Here is a 27,648-nt window from a genome sequence, read left to right as displayed (position 1 = left end):
GAAGCTCAGGGGAAAATGTTTACATTTTGCAGTATAAACATCCTCCTCGTGTTCCTGCCTATCTGAGAGAGAGAGAGAGAGAGAGAGAGAGAGAGAGAGAGAGAGAGAGAGAGAGAGAGAGAGAGAGAGAGAGAGAGAGAGAGAGAGAGAGACTTGCTTTTCATTCAATTAAGGATTTAAAAATGGTGTTATTTCTTAAAAAAAAAAAAAATTCGTATTTTTTATTTATTAATATACGAATGGTTTAAAGTGCAAAGTAATTAAGGTAGCAAACACATTAATTAATTAATTAATCATTTATACATCATTAATATGATCAAAAATACCCAAAACGCAGTGATCATCCATTATGCTATTAAAAGTTTAATTTATTATTAGTTTTAAATAATTTTTGTATTGTTCGAAAAAAGTCTCGATACTAATGTGGACTGAATATGCTATTTTATTTTAAAATAAATAAGACTATAAACGCGCTTTATTTAATAGTGTTCTAGTTGTGCATATGTTGGTGAAGCCCACCCCAGCAGCGCTGACAGTGGGAGGGACACTGGGCGGCCCCTGAGCGACTCTGACTCAAGAGCCTGAGAGGAGCTGATGGAAACAGATAAGTAAAAGCCCAACTCCATACTGGAAGAACAAGAAGACAGGATCTGAAGCAGAAAGAATATCTTTTCCCTGCAGTATCCAGTTTTATGGTGGGTAGTATTACAAGGATAGTGCGCAATTACGCATAACCAAAGAAAGAAGAGATCATTCCAGCATTGCATTCCGTTATTAATGAAAGCCGCGTAAAATCGCAGTCTTTTTTAACGTGGATTTTGACGTGTGCGTGAATAATGACGGCTGAGGTCCAGCAGCCCTCCGTGCAGACCCCTGCTCACAGTAGCCCCATGTCGGAGAAACCGCACGGACAGACGCCTGTGATGGAGACCTCCTCTTCCTCCTCCAGCACCAAAACTAAAAAGACGAACGCTGGAATTCGTCGTCCTGAAAAGCCCCCGTACTCTTACATCGCTCTCATTGTCATGGCCATCCAGAGCTCTCCAACCAAACGACTCACTCTGAGCGAAATTTATCAGTTCCTACAAAGCCGCTTCCCGTTTTTCAGAGGCTCGTATCAAGGCTGGAAAAATTCGGTGCGTCACAATCTGTCTCTGAACGAGTGCTTTATCAAGCTGCCCAAGGGTCTGGGTAGACCCGGTAAGGGCCACTACTGGACCATCGACCCAGCCAGTGAGTTCATGTTCGAGGAGGGATCTTTCCGCAGGAGGCCGCGGGGATTCAGGCGCAAATGTCAGGCGCTCAAACCTTCCATGTACAGCATGATGAACGGGCTGGGGTTCAATCACATACCCGAGTCCTATAACTTTCAGGGGGGCGGCGGGGGCCTGTCTTGCCCTCCAAACAGTTTATCTTTGGAGAGTGGGATTGGGATGATGAATGGACATTTGGCCAGCAATATGGAAGGAATGGGCTTGGCAGGACACTCCATGTCCCATCTATCAACGAATAGTGGACATTCCTACATGGGCAGTTGCACGGGATCCTCAGGGGGTGAGTACCCCCATCACGACAACTCTGCATCGCCGCTTCTCGCCAGCGGGGGAGTGATGGAGCCGCATGCGGTGTATTCTAGCACGGCCTCGGCCTGGCCTCCAGCGCCCCCGGCCTCTCTAAATAACGGGGCGTCTTACATCAAACAGCAGCCGCTCTCTCCGTGTAACCCGGGAGTCAATCCACTGCAGCCCAGTTTACCCACACACTCTCTGGAACAGTCCTACCTGCACCAGAACGGCCACGGCAACACCGACCTTCAAGGTAAAGTTTTCAAGATGATATGACCCCGACAGACATATTTAACAGAAATATTCTATCTCGTTATATGTGTTTAATTTCATGAATAGGTGAGAGGTATTAATGGATCATTTTTAAAACAACACAACTGAAGCTAATGTCTTGCCAACAGTCGAGCTAAAGTTATGCCACATAACGACACAAACATTTGTACAATTATGCTTTATTCAATTAATGTGCTGGGCAAATTTTTTCATCAATGCTCGTGTATTTTGTCGAGAAACTAGTGAATACAGAATCACTGCATTTAATTCGCGTAACATGGGAACAGTAATGCAAAGTGTGATCAAAATTTCACTTTAGCAAAACATTAAAAAGTTTATCCATGCTTTGTTTTCTTGATCATTTGGTCAGTCTTTAGTAAGCTTCTCGCTCACATATTGACATAATTCTGTACATGCATAATTAGAAGTGATTTCAGCCCGATTGCTGTAATCTCTACTGGGGCAAGAGCAAGAAGAACCACGCCACGAGCCCCGCAGCAGTGTGTCCGTGGGGAATCGCGTGCAAGCAGTCGTTTAAAAACGATCCCACCCAGATCTTAAGACTTTCAGGTCTCTTCCAGGTCTCTCACAGCACTCCAATGCATTATCAGAAAAAAAACGTACTATAATCAAAAGCTATTTAAAACAATTTACGAAAACTTACAAACTTAATGATGACGCTTAACAATGTGTTGACAGGCCAAAATTATATGGTGACGCTTTTTAATACATTTCATTTATTAAAAAAAAAACAATATTATATAATACTTAAAAGATCATTATTATGTATGTCTACATTAATTTAGTTAGAAATATAATTAAAATTGTAGGATATATATATATATATATATATATATATATATATATATATATATATATATATATATATATATATATATATATATATATATATATATATATATATATCCTACATATAGGCCTAATTTGTTAAAGTTAAAGTTATTATCGAAAGTAAGTTTATGTTATAACTTATATTCCTGTAGCTGTTATAGCCATTTTCAATCTTAGAAGACCTTCAAGAAATGTTTTTTAAAAAAATCTCTCTCTCTATCGATCCTAGATAAACGAAGGTCGACAAATACCAGGCGTTTGACTCAATCAACAGTCGCTAAATCAACAAACAAACAAAAATGTGGATTGGAGTTTGATATACTTTACGATTAGAAATGTTTACAAGATACAGAAATATTTTCCCATTGAATGAACGACTGAATGTCACAGGCGAATGTGTAACTCATAAACATTTTTTATAATTTCTGTTGCAGTAGTGCTAGTAACAATTATAGTTTGGGGTTTAAAATGTCAAGAGCACTACAACAACATTAGCCTAGTTATATATATATATATATATATATATATATATATATATATATATATATATATATATATATATATATATATATATATATATATATATAAAACTAATGTGCCATATTTTGTTTCCCCGCAGGTATACCGCGCTACCATTCCCAATCTCCCAGCATGTGTGACAGGAAAGAATTTGTCTTCTCTTTTAACGCCATGACCTCTTCATCGATGCATTCACCAGGGAGCAGCTCTTACTACCACCATCAGCAGGTCTCATATCAGGACATCAAACCCTGTGTGATGTGACAGCATTATTACAAAGAAGACTTAATGCAACGACGAGAAACAGAGTAAACTGACCCAAAATAAACAAGGAGTGGGATATAAGTGGCTCTTTTGGAAAGAGACATGGAATTAAGAATTGCCGTTTATTACTAATCAGAACTTGGCCATAGAAACGCATTGTTAGAAAATTTCAAACTCAAAGGAGCACTTGGAAAAAACCTTCAGCTTCAGCTATCTGCGAATCATAAGATCGAGGACAGAAAAGCCACAGCATCTCGTTTCCAACAGCTCGGTACTAACTCTGCTGGCGGATGACTACCACACTCGGAGATGCAAAGATGAGTGAAACGCTCCGATGTTGATATATTGTTTTTAAAGACGAGTTTGTATCGTTTGGATAAACGTTTTCCTACAATCATTTTCATTTTGCTTAAAACGGTGAAAACCATAAGCACGCGAAATGGAGGCACTTTTAAACCCAAATGCGCAACTTATTTATTCTGTTAAAATGTTTAATTTTAGGCTACAATTATAGCCACAGTATTGACCACTTTATTGGCAATATTTGCCCAATGTAACATTAAGGTTAAATATAAGCACTGTTAGTTATTTTGATTGTTTATTTAGTTGTACAAACCTATATTGAAACGTCTTATTTCTCAAGCACTGTATAACATGTACATGGTGCAAGACATATCTTTTAGTAGGATTTTTGTGTCCCTTTTCAATGAATTTAAATATTAGTTGATGTAATCCTTCAGTTCAATTGAAAATTAAAGTAATGGCATGGAGTTTGCAATATCTGTTTTTAAAATATGACTTTTCTAAACAAGATATAGGCCTATGATGTTTTGTGAATTTAAATTCTGAATTCTATAGATTTGTGGACTAAATTTCTGCGTTATTCATCGAACCAGAAATTAAGCTTATTGAATGTAGAATTTAAAGACGCGAATTTAAAAATAATGCGAAATTACTACAATAATAATGTTTCAATTTTATTACCAGCAATAACAACACTAATAAACGACAGTTATTATTGTGTGCCACATTCTTCATGATTGATTTTATTCCTGGAGAGAAAAGTTGACCGCATAAAGCTAACACACATTTAATAAAACAAATATAGGCCTACATACAAAACCAAGCTATTTTTAAGAAGATATGGTTCAATAATATAGCTTAAAATGAAATATTATGAGACTTTTTTCAGTGAATCCGTTTTCTTTTAATATAATCCGCTAATGGGTAAGACGCCAAGAAATAAATTAATAAAACAAATGTTGTCTGGGTGGAATTGAAAAAGCTGAAGAGTATATATATATATATATATATATATATATATATATATATATATATATATATGTGTGTGTTTTGCTATGTAAGATAATAGGCCTATATCTCCCGGGGACAGTCGATCCAGTCAGTGTTTAAGTCTCGATTAATATTGAATATTTGAACAGACAAAGTCATCATGGAATTGTTTAGAAAGAAAAAAAATACACGGATAAGACATTCGAGTCACTATTAAAAATAAATATTCTTTAGGTTCAGCAAAGATCCCTTTTCTTGTCAAAAACATTGAGTACTGCATATCAGTTTATTGGTTTCTGGGTTAGATACAAGAACAAGAGAATACATTTTCTTTTTCGAAAAGGTTGTCCTATAGGACATCAGACTTTAAAAACATATCTCTTTTTTGTTCTAATTCGATGTTTTATTTTTTATAATAATCCGGCAAAAATAAGGAAACAAACGGTCAAAATAAATCAGTATTGGCAGAGCGTCTGGAGATCTTGCAGCACCCCTGCAAGATCTCCAGATGCTCTGCCAATACTGATTTATTTTGACCGTTTGTTTCCTTATTTTAGCCGGTTGACCCCCGCACGAGAGCACACACGAATCAACTATAGTGCGTGGCCATTACCATGCTGAACTTGTAAAGATTCCCATGGACACATGATCTTAGACGCCACACATGAGAAGAGCAAAGATGTCACAATTTTTACTCAGTGAATGTTTCTCAGGGCAAGTGCATTATTGACACAACTTGAATTATAATGACTTCTAAAAGATCTACATTTTATCATAATTAAATACTAAATTATTGACTAATGATATTTACATGTAATAGTACACGTCGCCTCTTGTATGTCGTGGCACTGTTTGGGTTAAGGTAATTCTGCCTGGTTTAAAACTATTTTTGTTGGTATAAACGGATGTATTTAGGTTCAGCAATATTAAAGACTATTTTTGATATTACATAATATTATCGGTAAAACCAGTTAATTTACACGTTAACATTTTCGGTTACCATTTAAGTGCAGTCGTACGAATAACGATGCTTTTGGAAAACAGCCCGTAATAGTAGCCTACTTGAACATCGCCATATATTATTTTCAATAGTAGGCTATATAGTGCTTTGGGCCTCGTTTACGATCTATCTTTTTTATGCGCGTTTCCCAAAAATGCACTTAACATGTAGGCCTACATGCGACTACGAGTTTTAAGTGGTATATTTAGAGTGTTACTGTTACTGTCTGTTCATGAAATGCTGAAATGTAAATCATTTGGCCTATATACAACTTTATGCGTAACGGTATAAAGTAGGCTACATAATTTACTTATGGGAGATGGTTTAATTTATTTTTCCTTTTTTATTTGATATATAATACAAATCAATCAAATTTTCTACAAGAAAATATTTTTTAGTTATTTTGTGCTTATACGCAATTACTGCTTTATTCTTCTGATTGCAATTTGCAGAGTTTCATTTGATCAAATTCACGACCAGCTGATAGAGGCACGAGCCTACAGGATCAATGGAGACAGCGGTTAACTGACCGATCACCCTCTGACTGATACTGATCGTATGGCTAGCGGATCTACATTGAAGAACACTGAGCTTTAGTAACATATTTGAAAAACAAGCGATGGTCTGATCTTTACTCTGCAGAAAAGATAATGTGACACCAAAGCTAAACAATATGGCTAGCAGTGCATAACGCCTTTAGGTGTCAAAGTGGAAAAAAGAAGGGGTTGTTAAAGATGTCATGGAAAAGACGCTTTGGGGAGCCACTCCTTCAATGAGTAGTGAAAACTGTAATGTCTTTACTAGTGATTGAGTTGCACCATTATTAACTATTTCTTTCTACTAAGCATTTAATAAACATACCTCTGCGTGAAGTAGGCCTAAAGGTCTTAATATAATATTTATTTTAGATAAAATGCCGTTTTCTGCACATGTATTTTAAACACTTTCTTGCTCCATTCATACAATTCACGAGTTCACACTTACATATAATTAGATGGAGTAAAGCTTTATTTGGCGTGCTGTCCGGGGGTAGAGCTCCGAGCTCGGAATTTGGCCCGAACCCAGAGTACTCCCAGTAGAACTAGAAGTGTGGAGAAGGGCTGGTGGAGGGATGCTGATAAACTGTCAAGGAACGGAGGAAGGTCTGCTATCGTTGATTAACTGAGTGCTCTCGTGTTAATTCTGTTAATTATCTGAACGTGTTCCTCCCGAACTTTGTTAATAAAACATCATTAAATGCACGTCCAGGTTGATCCAGGTTTTCTAACGTATTTACTAATACTAATTAACAAATTAGTATTAGTAAATTAGTAAAAAACAAGGAGTTCTTGTGAGGGACAATCCATGGCCATCTTGAAACTTTTTGTCCTCTGAGTAAATCTTGATGAATAACTTTAATTGTGGCATAATATATTGCTTTCTTTGATGTATTTTTAAAAACATCCAACTTTGCAGTTCCAAAAGATAAAATAGAACCTGCTAATGTAACCCCTCTGATTCTTTCATCGATTCCCCCAGAAAGGACCACACGAAGACAGAATGCTGAGTTCACTCATGCAGCGCATTTACTGGAGATAGCCTACATGAGAAAACACCAAAACAGGCATAAATTGTTGGTCCCTCGGTCACAAAACTGCCATTCACCTCGACAGCTCGGCTGGAACTCACAATTTAACAATCAATAAAGGACTTTTACATGATTATGAACTCAGTCCTTTTTTTCATATGCTTTCATGAACACAAAAAAAACCATAACATTATACAAACAATAATATATCATACCTGGAGATACATGAGAAAACACCAAAACAGGCATGAATTGTTGGTCAAAAGATGCACAAAACTGTTGAAAATCATATATCAAAATAATCAAAAGAATATACAGAAAGGAAAGAAATACAGCAGATGTGACGTATACAACACATGTATACATCACATGAAATAAAATAATCTTGTGCATCCTTATGGACATTTTTGTCTTTTCAGGGTTTTTTTATCACTTTACTTGTGTACTTAACTGCATAAAATTTGGCACAGGTGTGTATTTTTATTGGAATTTTACCATTTCACCGCCATTTCCTTTAAAGGTGCCCTAGAATTTGAAATTGAATTTATCTTGGCATAGTTAAATAACAAGAGTTCAGTATGTCATGGACATGACATACAGTGAGTCTCAAACACCATTGTTTTCTCCTTCTTATTTAAATCTCGTTTTTGAAAAACACCCCTGAAAAATAGGCGAATCTCCACATAACACCGACTGTGACGCAACAGTCGGGATCATTAATATGTACGCCTCCAAAAATTTGCATATGCCAGCCCATGTTCAATGTCAGGCAGAACCGAATCATCGGAAGTTCTGCAGGTGAAGAAACAAGCGAGGATCATAGGGAAAATGGCAGATCATGGAAACAAATGTTATGTTCCAGGCTGTGCAGGGGATGTGAAGACTTTACATACCCTTCCCACAGAAAATAAATGTCAACAGGCGTGGTTGATGTTTATCTATAATCGGATAACGTTACCGCAACAGTTTAATTCGAAGTTGTTAGTTTGCTCTGCCCATTTCACCACGGACTTATTTTCTAACCTGGGACAATATCAAACAGGCTTCTCTCAGCGTCTCATACTGAAGAAGGGGGAAATTCCAACTACACTCACCGCCCACTTTATTAGGTACCCCATGCTAGTAACGGGTTGGACCCCCTTTTGCCTTCAGAACTGCCTCAATTCTTCGTGGCATAGATTCAACAAGGTGCTGGAAGCATTCCTCAGGGAGTTTGGTCCATATTGACATGATGGCATCACACAGTTGCCGCAGATTTGTCGGCTGCACATCCATGATGCGAATCTCCCGTTCCACCACATCCCAAAGATGCTCTATTGGGTTGAGATCTGGTGACTGTGGAGGCCATTTTAGTACAGTGAACTCATTGTCATGTTCAAGAAACCAATTTGAAATGATTAGAGCTTTGTGACATGGTGGAAGTAGCCATCAGAGGATGGGTACATGGTGGCCATAAAGGGATGGACATGGTCAGAAACAATGCTCAGGTAAGCCGTGGCATTTAAACGATGCCCAATTGGCACTAAGGGGCCTAAAGTGTGCCAGGAAAACATCCCCCACACCATTACACCACCACCACCAGCCTGCACAGTGGTAACAAGGCATGATGGTTCCATGTTCTCATTCTGTTTACGCCAAATTCTGACTCTAACATCTTAATGTCTCAACAGAAATCGAGACTCATCAGACCAGGCAACATTTTTCCAGTCTTCAACTGTTCAATTTTGGTGAGCTCTTGCAAATTGTAGCCTCTTTTTCCTATTTGTAGTGGAGATGAGTGGTACCCGGTGGAGTCTTCTGCTGTTGTAGCCCATCCGCCTCAAGGTTGTGCGTGTTGTGGCTTCACAAATGCTTTGCTGCATACCTCGGTTGTAACGAGTGGTTATTTCAGTCACTGTTGTCCTACTATCAGCTCGAACCAGTCTGGCCATTCTCCTCTGACCTCTGGCATCAACAAGGCATTTCCGCCCACAGAACTGCCGCTCACTGGATGTTTTTTCTTTTTCGGACCATTCTCTGTAAACCCTAGAGATGGTTGTGCGTGAAAATCCCAGTAGATTAGCAGTTTCTGAAATACTCAGACCAGCCCTTCTGGCACCAACAATCATGCCACGTTCAAAGTCACTCAAATCAACTTTCTTCCCCATACTGATGCTCGGTTTGAACTGCAGGAGATTGTCTTGACCATGTCTACATGCCTAAATGCACTGAGTTGCCGCCATGTGATTGGCTGCTTAGAAATTAAGTGTTAACGAGCAGTTGGACAGGTGTACCTAATAAAGTGGGCGGTGAGTGTATATTCCCGCAAGCGGTAAGTAGTGATTTTATTAACGATAATTTACACTGTGTTATATAGATCCAGCGCAAGATCAAATAGCAAACTCCAAATAACGAGCATACATAACTAAATAGTATGACAAAGTATTTACGCTGAGGTTAATATTTCTTGCCTGTGTTGTCATATAAATCTACAAAATAATACTGTAGATACATATGTAAATTCCCTTTTGTCAAATAATTTTACTCGTCTATTTCATCAACAACACGTCAGGGGCTAACTACGTTAGTTGAGTTGCTCACAGATAATGTTAGCTCACTCGATCCTTCTAGCTAACATCACATTCTCCACCACATAAGTTGAAGCTATATTTATTTGACAAGGCATCTAACGTTAGTCCATTTGTTAAAATGTTTTTGTAACGGAGTTTGTTGTTGTGGGAAGAATACGGTGGCCGAGAGAGCTCAACGCGCTGCAACTGAATAAAACGCATGCAAATAGAAAAAAACACATGCAAATAGAAAAAAACACACATGCAAATAGAAAAAACACCGCAAATTAAGAAAACATCTTCATCAGTTTCACAACACACATGTGCTCCAAATACTCACAACACAACCAAATACAGAAACGCGCTGCAAATAACACAGACCACAATGGAAATGTTTCCAGGGGAACCAAATAAGTGACAAACCGGCTGGGACGTGCGGACCATAGATATCCATAATAAAGGCTAGAGATGTCTTATGGCGGAGTCTCTATCGTCATCACCGGCGGCCATCTTGTCACAGGCAAGCTTTCTGGCGGGCTCTGTGGTACCTGATGTAAGATGAGTGATCAGCACGAACACAACTACTCTTATCTCGTTGAAATCTTGACGGATTTACAAACGGTTTGGTTTCTTACAAACGTTATTAACGTGGCTATAATTCTGGATGATTATTTATTTATACACTTATTATTCATAAGTATGCGACTAGGCCTACATCTCTGACGTTTATAACAAACCAATCCGTTCTACCGAAAATCGGTAGAAAATTGAGCAAGTTATGGTTATTTAAAAAGTACATGCACCATTAAAACACAGCGCGGACGAGACATCTAGCCTTTATTATGGATATCTATGGTGCGGACCATAGATATCCATGATAATGGCTAGAAGTCTCGTCCAGGCTGCTGGCCAATGGAGGTCGACGTCCGCACCTGGCGGCCATCTTGTCACAGGCAGCTCACTCACTCGTAACATTGTGTTTTAATGGTGCATGTACTTTTTAAATAACCATAACTTGCTCAATTTTCTACCGATTTTCAAACTGTTTGGTTTGTTATTATGTCAGAGATGTAGTTATGACACTGCATACTTATGAATAATAAGTGTATAAATAAATAATCATCCAGAACAGGGCAGGTGTTCTGACGATTCATGCTACCCATCGAGATTTTTTACTGGTTATGCGCATAAGCAGACTCACAGTTTTTTTTAACAAAAGGTACATTTTCATGTGTTATAATGTAATTTCCCTTTATGCTAACTACCATATGAATATTTGTACGGTCAGCCAGCTGAACAAGAATAACTAAAAGTTAAGGAAAGGTGTGCTTTGACAAGTCAAAGATTAATATTTGCGCTTATAGGCAGAGCAGGCGATTGCCTAGGGCCTCGGGCTTTGAGGAGGGGCCTCCATAACCGTAACATCCCCTAGCCTATATAGTCCACCAGCCGGGCAGAAATACTAGCCTCATTGATCATTGGATATTGTTGTCACTCATCTGCAGTTAAACCAATTAATGTTTCCGTTTCAAAGCGGGTGCCGGCTTCTGAAAGTTTGTGTAACGGACGCATCCATCAGGTGCTGCGAAGCAAAAGCCTAAATAGGCACGCAAAGAAGCACAGCTCGTAATGCAGGTGTGTGCGTTGTCGTCATCTATTTTGGAGTGATTGCAATGTATTCTAAATATAAACTTGTACTGTAGATCAGCGTCATTTCTGGGAAAATCATTCACCGCTTTATTACGAGTTTAAAAGAGCGCGAGCGTCATGTGCCCAGACGCGACGCTTTGAATTTGCACGTACAATGAATAACATCGCGTCGGGAGCTGACTAAAAACGCTACAAAAGTAAAAGACAAGACGTTTGTATTCAAAGTTAAAAAGCCAACACACTACAACATTTTTAAATGTTTCAAATAAAGGATCTCATGGGTCTATCTCAGTGTTTCTCAACCTCTCCTGCAGGGACCCCCTGACAGGCCATGTTTTTGTTTTAACTCTGAAATGGCACACCTGATTCAAGTAATTAAAGGCTTAATGAGTAATTAGAGTAGGAATAGTTCAATTAATCAATTAGTCAACTACTCATTAAGCCTTTAATGACTTGAATCAGGTGTGCCATTTCAGGGTTAAAACAGAAACATGGCCTGTCAGGGGGTCCCTGCAGGAGAGGTTGAGAAACACTGGTCTATCTTCTAAATTCTGCTGATGATTAGATTATACCCTGTCTGACATCAGCCTACTTACGCCAATAATATCAGTTTAGAATTTTTTGTCTAATCAGTAGCGATTGTAGCCTGGGAAAACCCAGACAACTTCCGCAAATTTAGATTTGCTCTGCAAGTAGGTCTGGCAAAGAGCTCATTGAAGTCCATTTCCAATCCGTCGAAATCGCGGCACCAATCAGAAACGTTGGGGCGGGCTTTACACGATGACGACAGCACAGCAATGGTGAAGCAGATTTTTTACATTTATAAAGATGGATGCCGCCGTGGAACTATGTGTGACGGTTATAGTTGAACACCGTCATTACAACTCTATAACCGCCAAAACCATGTTATTAAAATATTTTTTTCACAAACATTTATCATAGAGAATGTTTAAATACTAATATCAGCTTACGAGGGAAACGGAGTTAGTGGTGCGATCGGAGGCTGCTACTGCTGGAGATGATTCGGGAGAGGTCGGTGCCCCTTTACCGATCAGAGCGCGCGCTGACACGGAGTAAAGCCTTGTTTATACTCGACGCGTCCGCACGAGCGCGAAGGTGCGCGGGGCAAAAATCACGCGTTCGGTGCGCAAGACCGGCAAGACCCCATTTCGCTTGCCTGTGTGCACGGGTATTTTGTAACAGCGAGCGCGGCGCCGAATCCGAGGATGAACGACTTCTCACACCACCAGCACCCAGTTTGCGCGTCTAAATTGCAAAGTTTTTTTTGTTAAGGTTTTGTTTACTGTGTGTGATTTATTTAATGGAAAGCACGTTCACTTCCAGTTGTCTTGCTGTTAATTTTAAATAAACGTAGAGCAAGTAGCTGATCAGTGTCTGCTCGTTTATTCAAACTAAGTTGTTCTATAACAGACGAACGTCGCTCTGCATACGTCATCTTCTTCATCGCTCTGATTGGTTTTAGGTCTATCCAATTGCTCCAAGAGGCATTTGAGCTACGTCCGTTGGTGACGCCCCTTTGGAAATGGTTTGTCTATGAAGCTTTGCCAGACCCTAACTCAGTTACAACTGAGAATGGTCTGGTTTTAACCAGGCTATAGCGATCGTGCTCTTCCACTTGATTTGTGTATAGCATATTTAAGCTAACAATGCAATGCATACTATCATATTACTTATATTAATAATATGGCAATATCTGCAGTCAATATTGATTAAATGGGAGGGGAAATCCTGCCCATACCGCAGCTATGAAAAAATGATAAAAGCATATATCACTGAAGTGGTATTCTGGAACTGTGAATAAATTGAATAAAACAGCAAAATAAAGGCCTGTTCACACCGGGACGAATTTCGCGCGCGATATTTGCCGACGTTTAACGCCTCGTGAATAAACAAAGGGCGCCAATGTGAGTGTGCACACCTACGCGAAAAACGCCACGCGTAAAAGCGTAATTTTTTTAAAAACGCCTTGGGTTTTTTTTTTTGGTTTGACGCGCTGCGTCAAAAACTATCAGACCAATGAGATTGGCGCTTTTGCTCACGTGTCTGGAGCTTCTGAAGTTACAGTAAAACACAACTTGGGGGCGCTCAAACACAAAACGGTCTTGCCGAGCACACATACGTAACGGCGAAGATGATATACGCCAAACTCGTCTACACTGCCGGGAAGAAATAAGACGAGGAAGATGCAAGGCAAGATGAATGTAGAGCTGCTGGTCTCGTTGGTGTCGGAACATAAAGAATTATATGACAAACGCGACAGCCACTACAAAAATCTTGATAAAAGAGAACTGTTATGGAGTGGTATTGCAGAGCAAATGGGCGCCATCTAATGTCAGGGAACGAATTTGCATGTTCACTCGGCTCATCGTCAGCGAAAATCGCTTGGGTGTGAACACAAAAAACACGTTGAAAAACGCTGGCGAATAACGCGAGCCGATATTCGTCCCAGTGTGTACGGGCCTTAATAATAACATCTTCATTAAACAAAAAAGAGATTACCTTAGATGAAGTTTGATTAATATCTACATACAGTAGCCTACTGGAAAAAAGTCTGGACCAATTACTATTTTTAATGTTTTTTAAAGAAGTTTTTTATTATGCTCTAGTCTACAACCTGCATTTATTTGATCAAAAATACAGAAAAAAACAGGAATATTCAGCAAGGATGTGTTAAATATATAAAAAGTGATAGTGAAGACTTTTTCTAAACAACTTTTTTAATAATCAAAAAAAATCCTGAAAAAAAGTATCACAGGTTATAAAATAAATATTAAGTATGGAGCGAATTATGTGCCAAAATTTAACAAACAAATCCAGCATTTTGCAAACAAACTCGATCTGCTTTGCAAAGGAAAAATCGACTCGCAAAAAAACTAGATCTGCTTTGCAAAGGAAAAAACGACTCGCAAACAAACTCAATCTGCTTTGCAAAGGAAAACTTGACTCGCAAACAAACAGAAAGCAATTTGCAAAAACAAAGGTCAATTTGAGCGAAAAAATGCAGTGGCGTAACCAATATTGTGTTTTACAAATATAAATAAATGATCCTTGATAATATTTCACAAATAAATACAAACCATCCTACAAATTGCATGTAACCTTTTGAACAAATACCAAATCTAGAGCATACAAATGCATATCTGTCTGTTATGATTGTGAGATCTCTCGGCTCGATTTTCTCACAAATGCGTCCAGGCAGATTTTCTCACAAATGCAGATGAGTAACTTCCTCTTCTAAAACAGTAGATGGCGCTAAAATAGGGGATTAATTTAGCGCTAGTCTCCCGGGAGAAGCACTGATTTGAAACGCGCTTGCCTTTGCCTACAGCTGAGGAAAAAGTTTCTGTCTTTATTTATAATAAACACCTTGAGGTTTTCTTTTGCAAAATGTTTATTACAAGGCCACTGGGCCTTTAACATTGTTGAGGACAAAATGCCACAAGGTAATTAGACCTGTGATTTTACACAGATATGAGACAAGATATGAGAACGACAGACTTGTTCAGTGTAGACATAATCACTAATTTAATCATTTCGCACGCGTCCAAATGAAGAAAAAAATGTAAAAAGCAAAATGATGGCAGAGCTTTCAGCTTAGATTCCCAGAGAGAGTGAACTTCACACATGAATGTTAAAGCTATGGTATACGATTTTGAAAATCGGTCGAGAAAGCCTGAATTTTTTAAAAACTCATCCCGCCCCTCCACACACACACCCCTCCCCTCTGTGCTACCCGATCCCTCCCACCGGGAAACGAACTGAACTACGTCACTCAGTCAAGCTGTGATCACCGGTAGTAAATATCGGAACTGAGATGTAATGTCAGTTCATGTAATGTTCAATCTAATGACCTCGCTAATGACACATATGTAAAATTGCCTTTAGACACTTGAACTTAGTTGCTTCATCAACAATTCAATGTCACGTTTGAGTTCACGTCAACGCAAGATTAGCAACACATGAAATGTTCTAAACTCCCCACTCCCCACCACCATCAGTATAATACTACTAGTATTGCTAAGGTTTTCAGTAATTGTTATTGCAGCATACAGCGCATCTTGTTCAAATTTCGATCGGCTCGAACAGAAACCCGCTAACTTAGGCCAACTGAAATATATTCAAGGACTTCAAGAAATATAATTACTTTGACCCGTGATAGGCGATGCTAAACGGCTAACATTCCAATGCCGACCGGCAGCATGAGCAAGTTGTCAAACTGATAAAAAGCTATTTTTGTAACACGTCCATAAAAGTATAAATAAATGTTTACCTGCTCAACAAAAAGTCAGCCGTGTCAGCGTCGGTCTTTAGTCCCAGATCTTCCTGAAGCTTCCTCCAACGGTCAATGGTGGACCCTATATTTATCCTACTCAAAGTTCGGCGTTCTTCACATTTTTTTTTTAATCTCTGCTCGTTCCTCTAATGACTTTCTCTTTCGTCCTTACTTTACTGTAGGGGCAAGCAGGGGACGCTTGCTGCTGTCTTTTTTTTTTATCCATTGCTAATATGCTACTTAGCTAGCTACCATAGACTGTCAGCTGCTTGCTCGCGCAATTTCATGACGCAGGAGGGGGGCGGGTGCGGTGGAGACGCAAGCGCCAGGCGGAGTTTCAGTGGAGCTGGTGATTGGATGAGAGCAGTTGACCAATGTAAGCTGTCCGGCCGGACAGCTTACATTGGTCAACTTCTCTGCGGCTGTACAGCCAATAGAGTGAATGGATTTTTTTCATTATTTTTTCTATTCATATTGTTAGGATTGTACTATATAACCATAACCAGCATCTAAACGAGGATATTAATAATGAATAATCTTTGAAATCATATACCCTAGCTTTAAGTAAATTGTATTGGCCTATTTTCAATTAAAAATTGTGAAATTAGTCAATTTTAGTTTGCCTGATTATTTTTGTTGGCCATTTAACATTTCTGTCTTAAAGCAGCTGTCATTTATGAAATGTTTAGCTATGGTACTTGCATCTTATCGCGTGCTTTATGACCATTAACAAATTATCTTGATGCTGTGGAATATCCTTGCAGCACTAAAGTCGAGTTAATATATTAATTTCAATTCAATTCAATTCAATTCAATTTTATTTGTATAGTGCTTTTCACAATACATAGGTTATTGTTTCAAAGCAGCTTTATAGAAAGTGCATTTTAGGCAATAATTTCACAACCTTTATTATACACACTGATGAATAATGCATCATCTCACCTGTAGGCTAAGTCACCAAAAACCCTTTATAAAAATAAAAATATAAAAATAATTGTGTACTGTAAATACATGAAGGGAGGTATTGGCACAATTTCACCTGTAGTCAGTCTTACCAATAGTAACCTTCTACAAGCTTTGGAATTTGAAAATGTCTGTTTTTAAATGTTAAAAGTACTTTTAAATAAATTATAGGCTACATTTACCGCAGTTGGTGGAATTGCTAGACGTTCCCATGCACTGTGGAAGCGCGTCAAAGTATTCTCAGGTATAAATATGCAGCTAGCGCACGTAGGGGATTTTGAATTAATATTCATGTCGATATACGATGGTTACATACTGTTAAAACTAATCCTGCTATTGATATCTCTGTAAGACTGCCGATCATAGAACAGTGTAAAGGGAAAACAAATGTCCGGTGATTGTGAATACCGAACCTAACTTTACCGCGCTCAACCACCGTACGTGCATTTCACGCATTAGTAATGGTTCGCGTTCAGCGGGGAGGGAAGGAAGGGAGGTTTGGATGGGGATGGGGATGGGGGGGGCACAGTAACTCGTGAATGCCCTTGGTGCCGACCCTGGAGAGAAGTGTTACTAAGTGCTAATGTGGATTTCTGTCTAGATATGTAATAAACATTTAGCAAAGGAAAACCTCAAGATGTTCATTATAAATAAAGACAGAAACTTTTTTCTCAGCTGTAGGCAAAGGCAAGCGCGTTTCAAATCAGTGCTTCTCCCGGGAGACTAGCGCTAAATTAATCCCCTATTTTAGCGCCATCTACTGTTTTAGAAGAGGAAGTTACTCATCTGCATTTGTGAGAAAATCTGCCTGGACGCATTTGTGAGAAAATCTGCCTGGACGCATTTGTGAGAAAATCGAGCCGAGAGATCTCACAATAATAACAGACAGATATGCATTTGTATGCACTAGATATGGTATTTATTCAAGGGGTTACATGCAATTTGTAGGATGGTTTGTATTTATTTGTGAAATATTATCAAGGATCATTTATTTATATTTGTAAAACACAATATTGGTTACGCCACTGCATTTTCGCTCATATTGACCTTTGTTTTTGCAAATTGCTTTCTGTTTGTTTGCCAGTCGAGTTTTCCTTTGCAAAGCAGATCGAGTTTGTTTGCGAGTCGATTTTTCCTTTGCAAAGTAGATCGAGTTTGTTTGCGAGTCGATTTTTCCTTTGCAAAGCAGATCGAGTTTGTTTGCAAAATGCTGGATTTGTTTGTTTAATTTTGGCACATAATTCGCTCCATAATTATAATTATGTAATAATTCACCATTTCTCCATTTCATGGATTTGTTTGTTTAATTTTGGCACATAATTCGCTCCATAATTATAATTATGTAATAATTCACCATTTCTGCAAAGCAGATCGAGTTTGTTTGCGAGTCGATTTTTCCTTTGCAAAGCAGATCGAGTTTGTTTGCGAGCCGATTTTTCCTTTGCAAAGCAGATCGAGTTTGTTTGCAAAATGCTGGATTTGTTTGTTTAATTTTGGCACATAATTCGCTCCATAATTATAATTATGTAATAATTCACCATTTCTAACATTTGATAATAAATCAGAATATTATAAAGTTTTCTGAAGGATCGCGTGACACTAAATTCAGCTTTGCATCACAGAAATATATTTTAAAGTATAGTAAAATTAGCCTAGAAATTTAGACGCACCCTAGCGGCAGCCAAAATTATTTCGCAGCCAGTGTGGTCTAGCAACTCTCCATAGGCTTTTGAGCTGGAAAAACCAAAAACTGGTCAGGCCAATCACATCGTGCATAGAGTCGGCGGGCGGGCTTAACACAATGACGGCACAGTTCATGACGTTCCGCGTGATTTCCCTGCTACTTAAAAACAATGAAGATGCAGCGGTCTTTCGAATCGGCTTTGGCCGCGACTCTGGAGGACTTGGAGTTAAGAGAACGTCACTTAAGTCATTCTTAAAAAAGGAAGATGTGTTCGACCTGTTTTGCCGACCTGATACGGCAAAAGTTTAATATATCAATTAGCTCCGCTGGTGGAAAAACGCATGGGACTCACTCATCCACAACCGTTCCTTGCTCTGGTTGGTTGTAGCGTTATCCTATTGCGTGCCGAGGGATATTGAAAGGTAACCGTTTATCCCGCCCCTCGGATTGAGGCATGCCAATGGAGAGTTTCCAGACCTAACATCTTGATGTAGGTCTGGCATGCCAGGCTATAGTAAAATAGGAAAACCATTATTTTAAATTTTAATAATATTTCACTATATATTATTTTTCTGTATTTTTGATCAAATAAATCCAGGCTTGATAATAAGAGACTTCTTTCAAAAACATTAAAAATAGTAATGTGTCCAAACTTATGTACTGTGTAAGTAAAATATATAACATTTAAAATTAAATGTTGTATAAATTAAAAGGTTAGGAATCATATTTGTTTCAAGAGTTTTTTATTGGGGGTGGGGGGCCTCCAACATGAATATTGCCTAGGACCTCCAAATGTCTAGAACCGGCCCCGATCCAGAATTATAGCCAAGTTAATAACGTTTGTAAGAAACCAAACCGTTTGTAAATCCGTCAAGATTTCAACGAGATAAGAGTATTTGTGTTCGTGCTGATCACTCATCTTACATCAGGTACCACAGAGCCCGCCAGAAAGCTTGCCTGTGACAAGATGGCCGACGGTGATGACGATAGAGACTCAGCCATAAGACATCTAGCCTTTATTATGGATATCTATGGTGCGGACGTGCTGGTGCTTACCTATGGTGCTTACAGCTTAAAATTCTACTTTATTTATTTATGTATTTTTGCAAAACATACAGAGATTACATTTTTATGACATACAACTTGTATACAATGTACAAAATGTATTTACAATATGTTCAATGTCATCAGAATACAAATGAGAAAAGAACAATGAGCTGAAAACTAAAATAAATAAATAAAAAAGATAGAGAAGAAGAACATGAAGGCAATATATTTATCTATACATGAATATCAGGTGATGTCACCAACGTCTCCGCACTGACGTCACTCACTTCTAAAACTTGTCTGCCGCCATCTTGAGTACCTGATTCGGCTAAAGCGATACGTCAGTCGCAAAGGAACTAGCTATGCCTTCAATATGTTGTGCGGTGGGGTGCAACAACAAAAAAGGAGACCCCAAAATATCATTTTACAGACTACCTCAGGACGAAACAAAACGCCATCAGTGGCTTGCAGCAATCAAGAGGGCAGACTGGACACCAACTGCAAACACTCGTCTGTGCAGTGCTCATTTTGTCTGTGGTAAGTGGATGTCAAGTCAAGTCAAGTCACATTTATTTATATAGCGCTTTTCACAATACAGATTGCATCAAAGCAGCTTCACAGTGATAACATGAAAGTAGTACAACACAGTTCAATAATATTGTTGAATATTAAATATCCCCAACTAAGCAAGCCAAAAGCAAGGCGACAGTGGCAAGGAACCAAAACTCCATCAGATTGGATGGAGAAAAAAACCTTGGGAGAACCCAGGCTAGTCAGGGGCCAGTTCTCCTCTGGCTAACAATCATAGGGTTTTAAAGAAGCTTTACAGTAAGTGCAAATCAGAAAGTACCTGGAAAAAACACATTTAGTTAATCATGTAATATTTAGGGGATAACATATCGCCGGCGTTGAGTCGTCTCTTCGCAGGCGTTGAGTCGTCTCTTCGCAGGCGTTGAGTCGTCTCTTCACAGGCGTTGGTCTTCTCATCACAGGCGTTGAGGCATCCGAAATCCCCGTGAGAGGCAGGATACCAAACTGGAGCCTACGAACGCCATTTTTCTCGGGACAAGCGTCCCGAGATAACAGCAGAAAGGCAGATGGGAAATAATTAGCATAGCTGATGTTCATAATGATTTCCATTACACGGGAGTAGGTGTTAGAAAACCATAATCTCACAACTCTCCGCAACCCAAACTCTCCGCAACCCAACCGCAACCATACGGACCGACCCGTTTGTCTATAAGGCTGTCGAGCCCCACTGGTGCGTTAAGCAGTTTCAGTGGCAAACGGTTCCGTATGGCATAGCAGAGGACTAAAAGGTAAGCATTATGTGAATGCTTGACTAAAGAGACACGTCTTTAGTCTAGTTTTAAACTGTGTCAGCGAGTCAGAGCATCGGACCGTATCGGGAAGGCTATTCCAGAGTTTTGGAGCTAAATGCGAGAATGCCCTCCCTCCTTTCGTGGACTTCGATATCCTAGGAATGACCAGAAGCCTTGAATTTAGTGATCTTAGAGAACGCGGTGGATTGTAGGGCGAAAGAAGGTCCGTTAAGTACATAGGAGCTAAACCATTAAGGGCTTTATAGGTCAGTAGTAGTACTTTGTAATTGATACGGAACTTGATAGGTAACCAGTGCAGAGATGATAAAATCGGTGTTATATGATCATATTTTCTTGATCTAGTAAGAACTCTAGCGGCTGCATTTTGCACTAACTGTAGCTTGTTTATTGAAGATGCAGGACAACCAGCTAATAAAGCATTACAGTAATCTAGTCTCGAGGTCATGAATGCATGAACTAACTTTTCTGCATCAGAAACAGATAGCATGTTACGTAATTTAGCAATGTTTCTAAGGTGGAAAAAGGCTGTTCTTGTAACAGATGAAATATGATTTTCGAAAGACAAGTTGCGGTCTAGTATAACACCCAGGTCTTTTACTGTAGTGGAAAAAGTAACAGGACATCCTTCTATATTAAAGTCGTATTGTAAGAGGTTTTGTGTGTAGTTTTTTGGTTCGCGTTCAGCGGGGAGGGAAGGAAGGGAGGTTTGGATGGGGATGGGGATGGGGGGGGCACAGTAACTCGTGAATGCCCTTGGTGCCGACCCTGGAGAGAAGTGTTACTAAGTGCTAATGTGGATTTCTGTCTAGATATGTAATAAACATTTAGCAAAGGAAAACCTCAAGATGTTCATTATAAATAAAGACAGAAACTTTTTTCTCAGCTGTAGGCAAAGGCAAGCGCGTTTCAAATCAGTGCTTCTCCCGGGAGACTAGCGCTAAATTAATCCCCTATTTTAGCGCCATCTACTGTTTTAGAAGAGGAAGTTACTCATCTGCATTTGTGAGAAAATCTGCCTGGACGCATTTGTGAGAAAATCTGCCTGGACGCATTTGTGAGAAAATCGAGCCGAGAGATCTCACAATAATAACAGACAGATATGCATTTGTATGCACTAGATATGGTATTTATTCAAGGGGTTACATGCAATTTGTAGGATGGTTTGTATTTATTTGTGAAATATTATCAAGGATCATTTATTTATATTTGTAAAACACAATATTGGTTACGCCACTGCATTTTCGCTCATATTGACCTTTGTTTTTGCAAATTGCTTTCTGTTTGTTTGCCAGTCGAGTTTTCCTTTGCAAAGCAGATCGAGTTTGTTTGCGAGTCGATTTTTCCTTTGCAAAGTAGATCGAGTTTGTTTGCGAGTCGATTTTTCCTTTGCAAAGCAGATCGAGTTTGTTTGCAAAATGCTGGATTTGTTTGTTTAATTTTGGCACATAATTCGCTCCATAATTATAATTATGTAATAATTCACCATTTCTCCATTTCATGGATTTGTTTGTTTAATTTTGGCACATAATTCGCTCCATAATTATAATTATGTAATAATTCACCATTTCTGCAAAGCAGATCGAGTTTGTTTGCGAGTCGATTTTTCCTTTGCAAAGCAGATCGAGTTTGTTTGCGAGCCGATTTTTCCTTTGCAAAGCAGATCGAGTTTGTTTGCAAAATGCTGGATTTGTTTGTTTAATTTTGGCACATAATTCGCTCCATAATTATAATTATGTAATAATTCACCATTTCTAACATTTGATAATAAATCAGAATATTATAAAGTTTTCTGAAGGATCGCGTGACACTAAATTCAGCTTTGCATCACAGAAATATATTTTAAAGTATAGTAAAATTAGCCTAGAAATTTAGACGCACCCTAGCGGCAGCCAAAATTATTTCGCAGCCAGTGTGGTCTAGCAACTCTCCATAGGCTTTTGAGCTGGAAAAACCAAAAACTGGTCAGGCCAATCACATCGTGCATAGAGTCGGCGGGCGGGCTTAACACAATGACGGCACAGTTCATGACGTTCCGCGTGATTTCCCTGCTACTTAAAAACAATGAAGATGCAGCGGTCTTTCGAATCGGCTTTGGCCGCGACTCTGGAGGACTTGGAGTTAAGAGAACGTCACTTAAGTCATTCTTAAAAAAGGAAGATGTGTTCGACCTGTTTTGCCGACCTGATACGGCAAAAGTTTAATATATCAATTAGCTCCGCTGGTGGAAAAACGCATGGGACTCACTCATCCACAACCGTTCCTTGCTCTGGTTGGTTGTAGCGTTATCCTATTGCGTGCCGAGGGATATTGAAAGGTAACCGTTTATCCCGCCCCTCGGATTGAGGCATGCCAATGGAGAGTTTCCAGACCTAACATCTTGATGTAGGTCTGGCATGCCAGGCTATAGTAAAATAGGAAAACCATTATTTTAAATTTTAATAATATTTCACTATATATTATTTTTCTGTATTTTTGATCAAATAAATCCAGGCTTGATAATAAGAGACTTCTTTCAAAAACATTAAAAATAGTAATGTGTCCAAACTTATGTACTGTGTAAGTAAAATATATAACATTTAAAATTAAATGTTGTATAAATTAAAAGGTTAGGAATCATATTTGTTTCAAGAGTTTTTTATTGGGGGTGGGGGGCCTCCAACATGAATATTGCCTAGGACCTCCAAATGTCTAGAACCGGCCCCGATCCAGAATTATAGCCAAGTTAATAACGTTTGTAAGAAACCAAACCGTTTGTAAATCCGTCAAGATTTCAACGAGATAAGAGTATTTGTGTTCGTGCTGATCACTCATCTTACATCAGGTACCACAGAGCCCGCCAGAAAGCTTGCCTGTGACAAGATGGCCGACGGTGATGACGATAGAGACTCAGCCATAAGACATCTAGCCTTTATTATGGATATCTATGGTGCGGACGTGCTGGTGCTTACCTATGGTGCTTACAGCTTAAAATTCTACTTTATTTATTTATGTATTTTTGCAAAACATACAGAGATTACATTTTTATGACATACAACTTGTATACAATGTACAAAATGTATTTACAATATGTTCAATGTCATCAGAATACAAATGAGAAAAGAACAATGAGCTGAAAACTAAAATAAATAAATAAAAAAGATAGAGAAGAAGAACATGAAGGCAATATATTTATCTATACATGAATATCAGGTGATGTCACCAACGTCTCCGCACTGACGTCACTCACTTCTAAAACTTGTCTGCCGCCATCTTGAGTACCTGATTCGGCTAAAGCGATACGTCAGTCGCAAAGGAACTAGCTATGCCTTCAATATGTTGTGCGGTGGGGTGCAACAACAAAAAAGGAGACCCCAAAATATCATTTTACAGACTACCTCAGGACGAAACAAAACGCCATCAGTGGCTTGCAGCAATCAAGAGGGCAGACTGGACACCAACTGCAAACACTCGTCTGTGCAGTGCTCATTTTGTCTGTGGTAAGTGGATGTCAAGTCAAGTCAAGTCACATTTATTTATATAGCGCTTTTCACAATACAGATTGCATCAAAGCAGCTTCACAGTGATAACATGAAAGTAGTACAACACAGTTCAATAATATTGTTGAATATTAAATATCCCCAACTAAGCAAGCCAAAAGCAAGGCGACAGTGGCAAGGAACCAAAACTCCATCAGATTGGATGGAGAAAAAAACCTTGGGAGAACCCAGGCTAGTCAGGGGCCAGTTCTCCTCTGGCTAACAATCATAGGGTTTTAAAGAAGCTTTACAGTAAGTGCAAATCAGAAAGTACCTGGAAAAAACACATTTAGTTAATCATGTAATATTTAGGGGATAACATATCGCCGGCGTTGAGTCGTCTCTTCGCAGGCGTTGAGTCGTCTCTTCGCAGGCGTTGAGTCGTCTCTTCACAGGCGTTGGTCTTCTCATCACAGGCGTTGAGGCATCCGAAATCCCCGTGAGAGGCAGGATACCAAACTGGAGCCTACGAACGCCATTTTTCTCGGGACAAGCGTCCCGAGATAACAGCAGAAAGGCAGATGGGAAATAATTAGCATAGCTGATGTTCATAATGATTTCCATTACACGGGAGTAGGTGTTAGAAAACCATAATCTCACAACTCTCCGCAACCCAAACTCTCCGCAACCCAACCGCAACCATACGGACCGACCCGTTTGTCTATAAGGCTGTCGAGCCCCACTGGTGCGTTAAGCAGTTTCAGTGGCAAACGGTTCCGTATGGCATAGCAGAGGACTAAAAGGTAAGCATTATGTGAATGCTTGACTAAAGAGACACGTCTTTAGTCTAGTTTTAAACTGTGTCAGCGAGTCAGAGCATCGGACCGTATCGGGAAGGCTATTCCAGAGTTTTGGAGCTAAATGCGAGAATGCCCTCCCTCCTTTCGTGGACTTCGATATCCTAGGAATGACCAGAAGCCTTGAATTTAGTGATCTTAGAGAACGCGGTGGATTGTAGGGCGAAAGAAGGTCCGTTAAGTACATAGGAGCTAAACCATTAAGGGCTTTATAGGTCAGTAGTAGTACTTTGTAATTGATACGGAACTTGATAGGTAACCAGTGCAGAGATGATAAAATCGGTGTTATATGATCATATTTTCTTGATCTAGTAAGAACTCTAGCGGCTGCATTTTGCACTAACTGTAGCTTGTTTATTGAAGATGCAGGACAACCAGCTAATAAAGCATTACAGTAATCTAGTCTCGAGGTCATGAATGCATGAACTAACTTTTCTGCATCAGAAACAGATAGCATGTTACGTAATTTAGCAATGTTTCTAAGGTGGAAAAAGGCTGTTCTTGTAACAGATGAAATATGATTTTCGAAAGACAAGTTGCGGTCTAGTATAACACCCAGGTCTTTTACTGTAGTGGAAAAAGTAACAGGACATCCTTCTATATTAAAGTCGTATTGTAAGAGGTTTTGTGTGTAGTTTTTTGGTTCGCGTTCAGCGGGGAGGGAAGGAAGGGAGGTTTGGATGGGGATGGGGATGGGGGGGGCACAGTAACTCGTGAATGCCCTTGGTGCCGACCCTGGAGAGAAGTGTTACTAAGTGCTAATGTGGATTTCTGTCTAGATATGTAATAAACATTTAGCAAAGGAAAACCTCAAGATGTTCATTATAAATAAAGACAGAAACTTTTTTCTCAGCTGTAGGCAAAGGCAAGCGCGTTTCAAATCAGTGCTTCTCCCGGGAGACTAGCGCTAAATTAATCCCCTATTTTAGCGCCATCTACTGTTTTAGAAGAGGAAGTTACTCATCTGCATTTGTGAGAAAATCTGCCTGGACGCATTTGTGAGAAAATCTGCCTGGACGCATTTGTGAGAAAATCGAGCCGAGAGATCTCACAATAATAACAGACAGATATGCATTTGTATGCACTAGATATGGTATTTATTCAAGGGGTTACATGCAATTTGTAGGATGGTTTGTATTTATTTGTGAAATATTATCAAGGATCATTTATTTATATTTGTAAAACACAATATTGGTTACGCCACTGCATTTTCGCTCATATTGACCTTTGTTTTTGCAAATTGCTTTCTGTTTGTTTGCCAGTCGAGTTTTCCTTTGCAAAGCAGATCGAGTTTGTTTGCGAGTCGATTTTTCCTTTGCAAAGTAGATCGAGTTTGTTTGCGAGTCGATTTTTCCTTTGCAAAGCAGATCGAGTTTGTTTGCAAAATGCTGGATTTGTTTGTTTAATTTTGGCACATAATTCGCTCCATAATTATAATTATGTAATAATTCACCATTTCTCCATTTCATGGATTTGTTTGTTTAATTTTGGCACATAATTCGCTCCATAATTATAATTATGTAATAATTCACCATTTCTGCAAAGCAGATCGAGTTTGTTTGCGAGTCGATTTTTCCTTTGCAAAGCAGATCGAGTTTGTTTGCGAGCCGATTTTTCCTTTGCAAAGCAGATCGAGTTTGTTTGCAAAATGCTGGATTTGTTTGTTTAATTTTGGCACATAATTCGCTCCATAATTATAATTATGTAATAATTCACCATTTCTAACATTTGATAATAAATCAGAATATTATAAAGTTTTCTGAAGGATCGCGTGACACTAAATTCAGCTTTGCATCACAGAAATATATTTTAAAGTATAGTAAAATTAGCCTAGAAATTTAGACGCACCCTAGCGGCAGCCAAAATTATTTCGCAGCCAGTGTGGTCTAGCAACTCTCCATAGGCTTTTGAGCTGGAAAAACCAAAAACTGGTCAGGCCAATCACATCGTGCATAGAGTCGGCGGGCGGGCTTAACACAATGACGGCACAGTTCATGACGTTCCGCGTGATTTCCCTGCTACTTAAAAACAATGAAGATGCAGCGGTCTTTCGAATCGGCTTTGGCCGCGACTCTGGAGGACTTGGAGTTAAGAGAACGTCACTTAAGTCATTCTTAAAAAAGGAAGATGTGTTCGACCTGTTTTGCCGACCTGATACGGCAAAAGTTTAATATATCAATTAGCTCCGCTGGTGGAAAAACGCATGGGACTCACTCATCCACAACCGTTCCTTGCTCTGGTTGGTTGTAGCGTTATCCTATTGCGTGCCGAGGGATATTGAAAGGTAACCGTTTATCCCGCCCCTCGGATTGAGGCATGCCAATGGAGAGTTTCCAGACCTAACATCTTGATGTAGGTCTGGCATGCCAGGCTATAGTAAAATAGGAAAACCATTATTTTAAATTTTAATAATATTTCACTATATATTATTTTTCTGTATTTTTGATCAAATAAATCCAGGCTTGATAATAAG

The 27,648-nt window shown here is 39.1% G+C and overlaps 1 protein-coding gene across 1 annotated transcript; it reads left to right on the top strand.

Annotated features, from left to right (window-relative positions):
- Positions 1-579: 579 nt before the first annotated feature.
- Positions 580-4,243, top strand: foxf1 (forkhead box F1). Its single transcript, XM_056253113.1, has 2 exons — positions 580-1,818; positions 3,310-4,243. The coding sequence occupies exons 1-2, from the start codon at positions 837-839 to the stop codon at positions 3,471-3,473; spliced, it is 1,146 nt and encodes a 381-aa protein (XP_056109088.1). The 5' UTR covers positions 580-836; the 3' UTR covers positions 3,474-4,243.
- Positions 4,244-27,648: the final 23,405 nt, after the last annotated feature.

The sequence above is a fragment of the Rhinichthys klamathensis genome, unplaced genomic scaffold, assembly GCF_029890125.1.
Source record: "Rhinichthys klamathensis goyatoka isolate OS25496 unplaced genomic scaffold, OSU_Roscu_1.1 h1tg000102l_1, whole genome shotgun sequence".
NCBI classification, from domain to species: domain Eukaryota; kingdom Metazoa; phylum Chordata; class Actinopteri; order Cypriniformes; family Leuciscidae; genus Rhinichthys; species Rhinichthys klamathensis.
Note: the sequence above shows the minus strand (reverse complement) of the source record. Positions and strands in the feature narration are given on the sequence as shown.

What these genes read in the sequence shown, in the direction of transcription:
- foxf1 (XM_056253113.1), top strand. Translation starts at nt 837, where the DNA reads ATGACGGCTGAGGTCCAGCAGCCCTCCGTGCAGACCCCTGCTCACAGT. An exon ending in CGGCAACACCGACCTTCAAG is followed by an intron (nt 1,819 to 3,309) that starts GTAAAGTTTTCA and finishes GTTTCCCCGCAG; the next exon opens with GTATACCGCGCTACCATTCC.